General features: G+C 34.1%; 2 protein-coding genes across 2 annotated transcripts; both read right to left on the bottom strand.

Moving 5' to 3' along the window:
* Nucleotides 1–181: 181 nt before the first annotated feature.
* On the bottom strand, nt 182–6,896 carry LOC107415942 (probable ubiquitin conjugation factor E4). Its single transcript, XM_016024378.4, has 16 exons — nt 5,722–6,896; nt 4,871–5,075; nt 4,483–4,634; nt 4,091–4,382; nt 3,669–3,821; nt 3,305–3,508; nt 3,085–3,197; nt 2,864–2,978; nt 2,514–2,603; nt 2,208–2,411; nt 2,034–2,129; nt 1,775–1,897; nt 1,286–1,378; nt 952–1,116; nt 685–774; nt 182–594 (listed from the first exon to the last, which is right to left on the bottom strand). Exons 1-16 carry the CDS (start codon nt 6,564–6,566, stop codon nt 418–420), a joined length of 3,117 nt encoding a protein of 1,038 aa, XP_015879864.3. The 5' UTR covers nt 6,567–6,896; the 3' UTR covers nt 182–417.
* Nucleotides 6,897–8,227: 1,331 nt separating this feature from the next.
* LOC107415906 (phosphatidylinositol 3,4,5-trisphosphate 3-phosphatase and protein-tyrosine-phosphatase PTEN1) lies at nt 8,228–13,397 on the bottom strand. Its single transcript, XM_016024318.4, has 8 exons — nt 12,906–13,397; nt 12,019–12,336; nt 11,161–11,337; nt 10,374–10,487; nt 9,780–9,968; nt 9,211–9,444; nt 8,771–8,872; nt 8,228–8,637 (listed from the first exon to the last, which is right to left on the bottom strand). Exons 2-8 carry the CDS (start codon nt 12,295–12,297, stop codon nt 8,470–8,472), a joined length of 1,263 nt encoding a protein of 420 aa, XP_015879804.1. The 5' UTR covers nt 12,298–12,336; nt 12,906–13,397; the 3' UTR covers nt 8,228–8,469.
* Between the last annotated feature and the right edge of the window lie 495 nt (nt 13,398–13,892).

Below are 13,892 nucleotides of genomic sequence, written 5' to 3'. Positions count from 1 at the left end.
TTCAGTGAATCATTTACGTGAGGAATGTGACCAGGGACCATATTTAAAAGCCTTTTTTAAAGGCCAAGAAGAAATGAGAGATGCGAGTAGGAGAGTGACCGAGCATAAGTTGCCTTATTCTATAGATTCTGCATCCTGCAGCGCCAAGCCTCTCAACGCGTTTGAAGAAGATGAGGAAATATAAAGCATAAATATTGCCTAGTGTATTCCAATCGATTATGATGCTGCATTTTACATCAAATTACATAATTTTACAAGCTTTGGAAAATAGTTAATCATTTATCTAGGAATAAATATGTAATTGATTGGCATTAGAATAATTACAATCCACTTCCAATATTATCATTTGAGGCAATTTATCCACCTCCCATGCATGAATCCAAACTCTAATTCCAAAACCAGAAACCTAATGCTGTCCTAATCAATTAGCATTTCACTAACTGTGGGTTGTATTGTTGCCTTGGTGCTCTGGATGCTTAGGCCTTCCCTCTTCTTTGATTCTTGGGACCTGACGAACTCCTCAATTCTTGCTTTCAATTCAGTGTCTGGTATCAGCATGTCCACAGTGAGATGGGAACGGTTGAAAGGATCAGTCTGCAAATCACATTGGATAAATTAGGAGGGGAATAACATTTCTACAGTAAAACTTATAGCATCCTATCCAATAGAGGGTAAAATATTTACACTATCACTAAGAAGATGCCTTTGAATCACTGGCCGGTCTACTGTGATTCTTGAAGAAGGTAAGATCACAGGATCTTTCATTAAAGTGTACTGCCAACAAAACGGATGTAATCAGCAACTTTTGAATGCAAAAGAAATCAAAAAACTCGTTATGAACCCCCTCGGATGCAGAAGCAAGAATCACGAGTGAGGTTTGGATATCACAAATACTAATATGAGAATCTGTTACCAGTTACTAGCAGTGGCTCCATAAAAGAAAGAACATACTTGGATTGGATCAAGGAATTCATCTGGTATCTCCCCAAGAGCAGCTTCAGCATCCATGGCCTCTGCAGCTGCAACTTTGGCTTTGGCACCCAGCTCGATAAATTCCTGTATAACCCTTCCATTTTCACCAATTCTCCGTAGGACATCAGCTGCAGCATTAAACAACTGGACCAAGCTCCAGTTATTAAATTGTGTTCAGTCAAACATAACTAATTAAGAAGAAAATGTCTCAGCAAAAAAAAATAAAGGGAAGAAGATGAGATCCCAAAATCTCTCTCACGGTACAATGTATAACAAGCAACTTTAAGAAAACCTCTGTATCTGCTGAATTTACCTGTTCATTATATGACCGACCATCCTTTGAGATGGCAGCTGGGAAAATATTTTCCGTATCACCCCTTGCCAAATGAACATATATGTAAACAATCTGACAATGTATTAAGAAAAAAGTTAGTCAAGTTTGACTCCATATCTGCCATAAAAGCAAATTTTACATAGATAATTTGGCAGACAGGGATCGGAGTGATCAATGGTAAACCAAAAGAGTGGAATTTACAAATAAATGTAGGGCCTGACGATATTCATGACAAGATCAACGTTACACTGAAAATGGGTCATTATTGTATAACAGACTCAAGTTTTAAAAACTTATTCAGACCATATCATATTGCAGGGTTACAGCCTCTAATCCAGAACATTTGTAGTTTAAGCTGACTAAGCCCTGTAACATTGTCTACTACACGGTGAAATTGCTATTAACCAGCCTGACTCTGGAATTAGCCTCGACTCATTCAACAAACAAGAACAATGAGTTGATGCCAACCTGCTTAAGTAACTGCTTTGGACGGAATTCATATTTTTCTGGCTCTTTCAAACTAAGGGATTTCCTTTGAGGACCAACAAGTTGCAACAGAAAATAATTGAGCATGCTGGCCACCCTTTCGACCTGGAAAAGAATGAAACAATTGCAAGTTCTGAAGAAATAACAAGATAAAACATTTTGAAAGCTAATGGTACTTTTAGCTGCCAAAATTCTGAGTCATAATACATACAGGTAAGATAGAGAGACAGAGAAATATTACCATCTCAGGCAGCAGGAAAGGAGCCGTAATCTGTTCAGAAGTAAATGCCAGCATACTCACATCTTCATTTGCCAGCTTCATGTCGATACGGATAATCTGTAAGTACCAGTTATCATTTGGTAAGCTACCCCAAATCATTTAAAGGGAAAACAGACATAGAGACATTAAACTGACATTCTCTTGAGAATGGAATAGCCGAGTTCTCTCCTGCCTCTCTTGAGCAGGTCTTCGCTCCCATTCTGTAGTATTTGACATCTCAGCTTCAAGCTCTTTGAGTTCAAGAATTTTGTTAAGACTTTCATCAAGAAGATAGATGCTATCATTTATTAAGAAGTTTAAGAAATTCAGATAGACGCCCTTCTCCTCTTCCTTAGCAATCTGAAACAACAAAAATAAAGTGGACAAATATACATAGTTAAAAATGCATTATACGTAGAGATCATGCAGTAGATATTTCTATACATTTCTGAAGATGAATACCTGTCTCCAAGCATTACGATGGCTAGGGACTTGCCAAAGGTACTCAAGAAGTTCGGCAATATTATGACGGATGTTAAACTTATCATAGAACTGCACAGGATAAAGGTCAAACAATAAAGAAAAACATCAAATCGATCTACTCCAAAACAACCAAACATTTTAAAAAGTAAGTGTAATAAAAATAAAGCCAATGATAACAGATTGAAAAGATTGATTTAAACACACAGCCTGCAGGATCACACTTCCAGGGTCATACTTATCACTTCTGAATCCCATTTCATATGTGTGCAATTGATTTCAACAACAATCATCCATTAACCAATGCTAAAAAACAATTAATTGCCACTCACCTGAGTATGAGAACCAGTGAACTCAATGTCAACATAGAGCTTCAAAAGGTTTTTCACAAGATACTCAAGAGACAGTTGGTGGCCTTCAAATAGACTAGCAGTAGCAGATGAACCACTGCATATGCAATATATAAAAGGTGTAATATTAAAAAGACAGCATGAAAAATCTAAAGCATACATAACAAGGTTTGTTTCTTAAACACAGGAAAACATAAAATAACCTTCTACGGGGCATCCAGCAGTTCAGGACTTCAACCATCTTTGACCTTAGATATGGGTTTCTGATATAGTTTGGACTGGCCATGAACATGATAATAAAGTTCATAAAATCATCCTGCCAAGGAGTGGAAAATATTTATAGTGAGTATATTGTGCACATGAAAAGGTTGACTGGAAGTAAGAAGATCATAACATAAGGCCAAAGAATAACAAAATGTCTACCAGCGGGACACCATCTAAAGCTTTTGGAATCCGAGAAGCAAATATAATCAGTTCCATGGCATCTTCCACAAAGTGCTCAGGCATACATGCAAATTCCATAGGACAAGTTGATGGTAGAGGCATTTTAAATCCACCAACCATGCCAACCAACCATACAACCAATAACCGGTAGAAAGAAAGGGCTCGCTGTATAAGTGTCCCATCCTGAAAATAAGAATCAAGATAAGGAAGACTAATTAAATGAAAAGGTTATTAAAGTTTTCATCAGTATAAATGGTAGAATAATAAAGACTTTAAAGAACTGAGTCATAACAACTTGCAAAATTTAGCCACATACAAACACTGAGAGATAGAGAGAGCATACCCTTAGTATCTGAGCTTCATAACAAAGCTTTTCCTGGGAATACACCTCTAGTTCTTTCTCAAGACGTTTTATATCCTGCGCCATTTGTGGAGAAGGTGCCTGCTCTTGCATGTCTTTAAGAGTGTTGAGAGTATCTTCACTTCTTGTGATGTCCTAAAAAAAATTTTTCAACCAAAAAAAAAAAATAAAGAAAAGAAAAAGAAAAAACCATTTTCCATCAATCAAATGACAAGAATTATTTTAAACCCAAAAAAAAAAAAAAAAAAAAAAAAAAAAAAAAAAAAAAAAAAACAACAACAACAACAACAACAATTACTCTTCCCCCAAAAGGGGTATTAGCATTAGAACACCAACTAATAATTCCTCATTATCATAATGATGCAATTTTATCTCTATCCATACATATAAAGCAGCTCAGCTACCTGAACCAAATGTTTAAAGTCGGAAAATGCTTTCAACAAGCCCAGATTGAGAATCCTTGCAGTCATGAAGAAGCATTCACATATAAATGTATACTTGCTCTTTTCACCACTTGATGTTGAATGTGTTTTTGAAGGTCCAGAAATATTACTGCCGGAACTGGTGGCTTCTTGAGATTGTAAAAAGCGATTATCATCACGACCATTCTGTTTAGAGCTATTAGTTTGGCCCAGTCTATCTTTGTTAATCCACTCAGCTACTTCTTCCGATGATGCATGTAGAGCAGTCAACTCTCTAGTAAAGTAATGCAGGTTAATAAACAACAGATATTCACAAAGATTACAATAGAAACTCAAAGACAAGAAACAAAGTCCACTGAACAAAATATTCTAACCTTAATTCCAAACGGTCACCATAAAATACATATTTTGGATCAATTTTATCCTTTTTTGTTAAGTTTGCATCTAAAAATGGTTCACAAAGCCGAAGCATGACAGCACTGAGATTGACAAACATGCCTGAACTTGCACTAGATAAAGGATCCACCTGTAGAACAATTTAGAAATGTTAAAGTGGGATGCCACTGATCAGAATTCTCAGTAACAAACAAACAACGGAAAGTGGTTGAATCAGATATCACATACTGCTAAACTTAGCAGGTCGTCAAGCAGTTTCAGGAGCCAATATACATAAATATATAAGTATCCAAAATACTATGCTTGTTGAATCATATAAGTTCTGATAAAAAGATGAAGAAAACTTGGTTCAAGGGAGTAGAAAACCTGTATATGTGCCCTTGATGAATTTTTATTAATAACCTCCGCAAGATACTCAAGTACACGCTGACGGGTTTCTGTATTTTTAAGGAGTGAGAGAAGAACCTCAGCTAGGCCATCATATAAATTATTCATCACTGTCTTAATTGTAGTAAATGACGATAACAGATCAGCTGGTCGACGGTTTGAAGCTTCTGAAAAGCACTGCTCCCTGTCGTTTCCAACAGAGAAATAATATGATCATGAAAAAACCCATCAGAAGCATTATATTCCATTCAACTAAACACAATCAAGTGCGAAATTTTAATAAATGCATTGAAGAAAGCATTGACAAAAACTTCAATAAGATTAAATCTTGCATTCATAAAATTGGTTGTATTAGGACAAGCATCTCGGAAAAAGGTAAGATCTACATTCAATCTGAAGAGCATAGATATCGATCCATAAACTAAAGCCACTTTAAGAACTCTTTATCACATGCTTTTGGCCATACCCTTCACTTATGTGTCCCCAGACTTGAGAACCATAGAGTTGGAGAGACAAGCAAATTGAATCTTAAGCTTTCTACGGTTTCTTCTATATAATAGCAGTAAAGTACAAGCAACCCAAACATCAGCGAAGGTGTAGTTTTCTACAGTCTTAGACAGACAACAAGTTATGAGAGTATTTCGATTATTCTCATTCCCCATAGCTCGTATCCACTGCAACAGTTCGGTAGTACGAAGGTAAAAACAAGATTTTTCCTTTTATATAGACCTTAAAACCATAGAGGTACATTATAAAAACTAACAAAAGCAAAAAGCCAGTGCAACTACACGAAAAAACGCAAACATTAAAACTGCAAAAGTTTCACTCACCCCACGTCGGGATGGCTCTTGAAAAGAGCATGATCAGGCAGAGCACTAACATGAAAGAAAGGACCCAAAATGCTCGTCATCTCCATAACACGCCCATTCAAATACACTCCTTTAGGAATCCACCAAGCATGATTCACCAGAGACTTAGCACCAACTGGGAAACTAACCAAAAAAAGCAGGGCCCTCAGTGGCTGCTGAAAGTTCCCGAGAGCCGAAACATTAATCACGCTCTTCCTAAGGTTCTCATACAATCCTTTCAATATTGGGTCCAAGCTATCAAAGTCGGAGTCTTTGAAAAATTCCTCCAAGAACCCAGGTGGGCACTGAACGCCACTACTACTACCTCCAAAACCATCCACCACCGCGCTCCCAACCTTCGAGAAAATCAACGGCAACAGCGGCGAAGCATCGGGTTTGTTCGAACCCAAACCCGAATTGCCACTCGGAAACACTTCCGGGTTACCCAAATGGATTCTACAATACGAAACGGTGAGCTTCTTCGCCTGCCCGACCACAGATTCCATCTCAGACTTGATGTTCTTATCCTTCATGGAAGCAATTTTCTTGCCCTCATCGTGGGCTCGTCGGTAACAGCCAATCAGGTATTGAAATGGGGGTTCGACAGATGGGAAAATCCCGGAAAGCCGATCAATTAGAACCCTTTCCATCAAATCCCGGGAAAGCCTCAATTGCTTACCTTCGCTGAGAATCTCAGCCGCAGCCATTTCCAAGTAAACGATTCGGGAATCCGAGTCAGAGGAATCGGTGAGCGATACCAAAAATATCTTCCTGAGTATTATATCTTCCACCTCTTCCAGAGACCTTTGGGGTTTTGGGGTCGCCATAAATTTTTCTTTCGTTTTCTTTTTTCTCGCTGAGGAGAATTTTCTCTTATCTATCTATCTATATATATATATATATATATATATATGAATTTTTTTTTCTTTCCCAATCTAAAAAAAAAAAATGTCCGGATGAATCTGGAATTTTATGAACTAAGACTTTGAGAGTAAACAAGTAAAGCAGAAAAAGGGGATTTGGATTACGTTACGTTAAGAAAAGTTCAGTGAGAGATATATCGATGCTGATCATTGTTTTTCCGAATCTCTCTGTGTTTTGTGTAGTATAGAAGAAATAGAGGTTTGGTCGTTCTGAGACTCTGAAACTCTTCTTTTGACGAGGTCGCAGAAAATATTTATATTAATAAATTTAGAGTGTAATTTCAATTTAGTATTTTTTAACTTTTATAATTTAAATCTTTAATTTTCAAAAATCTTGACTTTTAACTTTTTAATTTTTATAAAATTGTTCCAATTCTAATTTGACAAGGAGATTCAGAGGGGTATTTCAGCTATAAAATAAAATTAAAATTAAAATTAAAAAAAAAAAAAGAAAAAAAAGAGCAGATTTAGATGGGTAACAGTTTCTTGTACCTCAACTCAAATATGGAAAAACTCATGACCAAAAAAAAAATATATATATATATATATATGAAGGAAAAAACTCCATCTATCATTAATTATTTGTTTGTTAAATTAGAAATTAAATTATTTTGTAATAAATTGAAAAAATAAATATTTAAATTGAAATTTTTAAAAGTTTAAATGTAAATTTTAAAAGCCAAAATATTAAATTGTAATATTTAATATAATTTCGTTAAGTTATATAATAATATATAAATTATTAAAATATTTATCAGATTTATTTATAAAACTGATGATACACTGTAATATATATATAAGTCGTTTATTTTTTTTATTTTTTATCTATTTAAAAATTTAATTATTATATAAATATATTTATAAATTAATAATATTTTAATATATATTATTTGATGAATAAATTTAATAAATATTTATTAATTACTTCAAAGACAAAACATGTGTTTGTTATCAATCACCAATCAAGTTATTTCTAGGATGATTCATGATTCTGTAAGCTTATTATCCGATCAAATTTGGAAATTTATAATTTTGGATTTTTTTTTTAACTTAAATAACATTTTTTTTTAAATGAAACTAAATTAATATATCACAAAAAAGGTGAAGTTGGAAAATTTATTTAGCAACTTATAGAATACTATATAATAACGATTACAACAGATGGAGGACAGGAGAAGTCATAAGCTTTACACTATAATTCTTTTCTTCCAGCAATTGATCACAATATTCTACTTTCTTTTTTTTTTTTTGACATGTTATTTTATTTTCTTAATAATATTAACTTTATGTATAAACTTTAGAATCAACATTCCTCTCTGGGAATTCTTTATATTTGTGTTTATGCATTTCGTACGTAAATTGCCAATGGTCTGTTTTTAGGTTCAGCTTAATTGACCCTTTCTTTTTCAATAGAAAAAATAGATCTGTATAGTTTACTTGTTTTGTATGTATATATTAAGAGTGCAAGTAAGCAATACTAATGCAGATTGATATATTCACAACCATTGAACCAAGTGCCCAAAACAAAAAAAAAAACAAAAAAAAAGTGAAGGAGGAGGAGGAGAGAAAAAAATGAAACTAGAATTCTCATCAACTGCAAAAATGATCCTATAAATACAAAACTATTAAAACATATTGCCTAGCGCCTCCCGCCGCTGAAAACATAAGGCGGCAAGACGGCTGAAGGATCAAACTTTATATTCTGCTATAAATTGTAACCCTGCAGGGATTTATTAAAAATTAGAGGTTTTTTTTTTTTATTTGTTTTGTAATTAAAAGTTGTAAAAGATCCAATTGAACCTCTAAGTTAGATATCTTTAGGACTAGACAACCATTCATCAGTGTTAGAATCACAATCTGAAGGAGTTGACGAGTGCTTTGCATTAGCAGGACCAAATAATAACTCCAGGCAGAAGGCAGGGCCACATATAGATTTTCCTTTCTTCCCAACTTTATCCAAATCTCGAATACCCAGCTGTATGGATTCCACAAACCAATATAACCAGATTTAAGAAGCATTATTTAAAACAAACATGAGAAATCTTCATACATATTACATATCCATATCTGTATCTATATATGCGTTTATGCCTGAATCATGGAAGTACCTGCAGTAAGCTGTTCGTAATGAAAGCTGTGTTGAAGCAGGTGTAGAAGAGACGCCCTCCAATCATTTTCTGGTAAAATATAACTCGCACATCTCCTGTAACCTGTTCAGGAAAATAAACACGTTCCTTCAGTCCGTTGTGTCAAACAAATGGAAAGCTTACAGAAATACACGCACAGACATATTATCATTAGAAGATTTCCAGAAATTTACATGTTTTTTTTTTTTTTTTTTTTTCGTTTTTAAAGAAAGAATTTTACAAGTTTTTTAACCATATACACTGTTGTGAACATATGAAAAACATGGATACTTCATGACAGTTTAAAAGTAATCTGAAATATTGAAATTTCCAGATAGAACAACAGTGATCTTTTAATTGAAGGAACCATGCAGATCTATAAGGAATTTAAATAAATATATAAGCATCAAACTAAAACTCACTTGTACAGGTTTATCAAAACAATAGTCAAGACAAGTCTTATGATATATTATGGAACTTTCTGTATCCATTTGGACCACATTGGACTTTTCTACTTCTGATTCCTTCCCTTCTTCATCATTTTTACGGAAAGAGAGATAGTACCGAAGACTGTCAGTTCTGTCATATCCTTTCTTAATTCGTCTGCAACAACTCCGGGACACTTCTACTGGTGGACGGTACAGCTGACCAGGAACCTGTAAGAGGGGGAAAAATGTTTTAATTAGCCAAGATCCATAAGAAGAATAATTATAAAAGAAAAAAGAAATAATAAAGTGATTCTTTTGGACAATGTTTCATGTATATATTTGCTAAATGAATAACAAGAGCTTAGGCTCTGGAGTATGAGAACATGGATTAAAGGATTTTTAATAATGCAGTGAACTAGACTATCCTTTTATATGGCAATGTTGAGAGAGTAAATGGATTATTAATAAGAATTACAACTATAATTTGTATATAGGGAAACCAAATCCAGAAATATTGTGTAATGAAAAGAAAAACACAAATTAACTCAATACAACATTCATACCTCTTGCAACTCTGAGACCACAAAGAAAACAGAGTCAATGTTGATTGTGTCATATAGTCTAATCCGAAGCAGTTCTCTGCTACATGGTTGAGGCAAATTTACAACTGGAGGTCCATGACCAACTTCACCAGGAAAAGAAAGTACATTTCCCCAGTAACCTACATAACGGCGCTGGCTTGGTATTGAGACCTGCAGAGCATACAAGCAAGTTATCTGTTGCACAGCTCATAAATTGGACTTCCAGGTATATCAGTGTTGAAATTCCCGAGAAAGGCTTCTTCTTTTCTTTTCTTTTCTTTTCTTTTCCTTATTATTTTTCTTATTCTAAGCTAAGTTCACAAGTGTTCTGAGTTTTTCTAACAAATTTGATTCAGATCAGCATGTTAACCACCATATCACATATATTGGCCTAGCATCCATGGCATTCTCTGTAACCAAATTCAATCTTGTAATTTTTAAAACCAGTTATAGCATTTTTCTATCCGGTAATGTGATTAAGATAGAAATAGTGCATTCAATTTTTATATGCTGTCACATTGCATTTCATAGTAACACTGCATTTTAATTATCCATGCTATACCTAACGTGACTTACTCCTTCATTATTGGTTGTTCGTCTATGAGCATATAATTGAAGAGCCTCCTCCACAGACATGCCACTATATACCAGGTGGGCACATACCATTAAGCCTGTTCGACCTTTTCCTGCCTGCAAGATGGATTTGCAGAACACAAACACTTTTAGCCCCAAACAGTAGAACATAAAACATCCATAGACTAATAGAGCTCTGACATTCAGGTAGCTAATTATAACAATATTTTCTTGGGCATTTCAGATTCTATACTTATTCAAAATTATTGCCCTGGACATTTCTCTGGTTTGTGGGCTGCAAGTAGATGTAAAACACAACCACGAGGGGAGGCTTTTCTTTATTTCAACAAGCAGGTAGGATAATCAAAGTCAATTTGTATCCTGATTTAGTACTTTTTAATACAAGAGGGATAAGAGATTTTTATCCCAAAAACTGAGCAGCTAGCATTGATAACCTACAATCACTTTAAGTAGGTTCAAAAGTAGTTAAAATAATATACAGTATTTGTAAAATGTGGGAAAAATCAAGATTGAACTACCATTGGCACATATGCGAACTCTAGTCCATAGTGCTATATGGTATATATCGGATTCATCTGAGCATGATATTTTAATTGGGAAAAATATGAAAACTTTTAGTGATAGATTTTTAGTTTAAACCAGTAATTGGCACAATGTGAAACAAAGAGCTAATAAAAATTTAGAAAATGAATATTATAAAAGAAATTAAAAGATGATATAACAAAATAATGAAATCAAAAAATCACATGGAAGGTTTTCTCAAGCATACCATGCAGTGTATAACAGCAATGTTCTTTGGGTCACATGATAGCCATGAATATACACTTTCACAAAAAATCTTGATCATTTGGAGAGGTGGAACGTGGTTATCATCAAAAGGATATGCCTCCACACGACCATGGAAATGAGATGGATCATACCTTTCTTCTATACACAGATTATAGATCTGCAAAAAGTTATGGCAAAGAAACATCACATTTTTACACATTCATGCATACAGATTGAGCCAGTGAATGAGAGAGAGGAGTTCTTCACTGTGATACAAACCGCCAAACCTAAAGCAAATAATGTAAATGGATAATCCTGAAATTTTGAAAGTGTGGTTGACATCGATTAAAAGCGGCTGAAATTTTACATAAAATGGCATGGCCATGAAAATCATATATTTTATCTACCATGCTCAATAATCATTGTACACCTAACTGGCAATACAGAAAAATGAACGATTTTGGATTAGGCAATATAAATGCCCGTGTCAACCCTTCATAGAATTCAATTTACAGATACATGTGGAGGGAACTGTACAAGTCAATATATAGCTATTCACTTGATAACAACAGAATGATCTCTGAACAAAATAGCTGCAAATTAACCTGATGACATAACTTCAGGCAAAAAGAATGGGGCAGCAATCAGCAAATATCTTCTTTCTAATTTCCTTCCAGAACCAGTGCAAGTACCAGCTCTTTTTTAAGAGAAAGCTTGTTAAAACTTTGAAGTGTGCGAAAACAAATAAAGGGATACGAAAATGCTGATACGATAAGAATTCTAAAGATCATGAAATTAGAGAAATAAAATTTACATAGATAAGGTGGAAAAAAGGTGGTTCTTGGTTGAAACAGGGTACCTTATAATGGTCTTGATGTCTCATGTCCAAAACAGACTTAACCTGCCAAAGAGGATTGCGATACATTGCTCGCATGCGTTCTGCAGGGAATGACATAGCTAATACACGATCTGTGATATATGACATGTCAAGATCATAACCATCAACGAGCATCCGCCTCCGTTGCTTAGACACCAAGTTTCGAATATAAAGACTATTGCTTAAATAATTGATCAGATGATTATGTATACTTATGCTGTCGACCTTTGCAGGCCCCTGCTTCGAAATTTTTAACCCCATTGTTTCATATGACAGAAACACTCGGAGTCGCCGAGATACCTGTTAAAACAGAAAACATTCATATGACAGGAATACATGGAGACATCAAATTTCACAATTACACAATAAGAAAGGATAACTTCAGGAGACATTCAAGAGCCTGACCTCTTCTAGAAGTGGCATTAATTTTTTCTTATTGAGAGTTTTTAACTCATAATTTACTGCCATATCTTAACAAGGCACCAAAAAACGAATTTTAAAATAAAAAGTTGTACGTTGGGCACACATACAGGCAGTTGAAACAAACCAGTCCAAAATTTCTAGATAATGGTCAATAAAAAACTGAATCAATATAACTCGATGTGGAGCTACAAAAAGTTATGGAAGTAAGATGTTGCATTAAAATTTTCATGCAAAAAATATACGAAAAACAACAAATGTTTGAACGACAAATCTATAACCAAGTTTATAACAAAATTTCAACTTGAAGTCACAAATCTTCTATTCTTTATCATAACGAGACACCCATCTAGATTAAAATCAAAAGTAAAATATTTTTTTCAGAGTTTTCTCGGCAACCAAACACATAAAAGAAACGAAAGGGGGGATCAAAATTCGAAATATATTACCTGAGCTGAACATGAAGCTCTGGTATTATAACCTTTTTTTTTAACTGAAAGGGATGATTAAAAAATAAAATAAAATGAAATAAAAAGGGAATGGAAAGGAAAGCAAGTTCTAGGGAAAAAAAGTAATCCCAAATGCGAAGATTTGGGACACAAAGAAACCCTAGAACAGGCTGGGGATGGAGATAGTTTTGGGTTTCAGGGTGTGCGGGAGGTGAAGATTTCCTCCTCTGGAAGAGAAGGGATTGAAAGAAAAAGCGAAAACCCATGAATTTGGGAGATTTGATTTTTTGCTAATTTTGGTTGGTTTGGAGGAATTTTTGGCCGACAACTTAGGGGAAGAATGGTCTGCCGGCGGTGGAACTCCTTTTCAGATAGGAATTTGTTTTTTTGAAATTGTTACAGTTTTATTCCAGGCGGGACTTTTCTCTTTTGTATAACTGATTTTCTTTTTATTACGACCTGTTTTTCCCTCTATTTTTGTTTCTATTTCTTCACTTTTGCTTATAAACCTAGTTAGTATTATATAAAAACAAAAAAAAAGAATATATATATATATATAACAGCAAATATATATATATATATATAATGGGAAAATTTCAAATCACCAAGCTTTTTGTTAATCATGTCAAATTGGCCCGCCCTTGATTATTTTTTTATTTATTGGAATTTGATGAGTTTGACGGAGTATTATTCAAGTTAATTGCTTATATTAATAAATATCTGTCAAAATTACAACTTTTATAGCAATAAAATTATTAAAAAAAATGAACCCCAAAAAAAAAATGTGGTCTGTGTTAGTGTTACCTCTTAATTTCGTTAATTTTGATTTCAACATATTTTGTTTGTTTACAGGAAGCAGTTTCAATCATAGTTAATTAATTTAGTAAAATTCCAACAAAAAATTTAAACAATGAGGTAATTTTTTGGTATTATGCCAAAGTTGAAGCTTCAAGCAAGGGGCAAATCATTATAATTCACAAATGTAGA

Source organism: Ziziphus jujuba, chromosome 4 (assembly GCF_031755915.1).
Source record: "Ziziphus jujuba cultivar Dongzao chromosome 4, ASM3175591v1".
NCBI lineage: Eukaryota > Viridiplantae > Streptophyta > Magnoliopsida > Rosales > Rhamnaceae > Ziziphus > Ziziphus jujuba.
The sequence above is the reverse complement of the archived record's forward strand: the minus strand, read 5'-3'. Positions and strand labels throughout refer to the sequence as shown.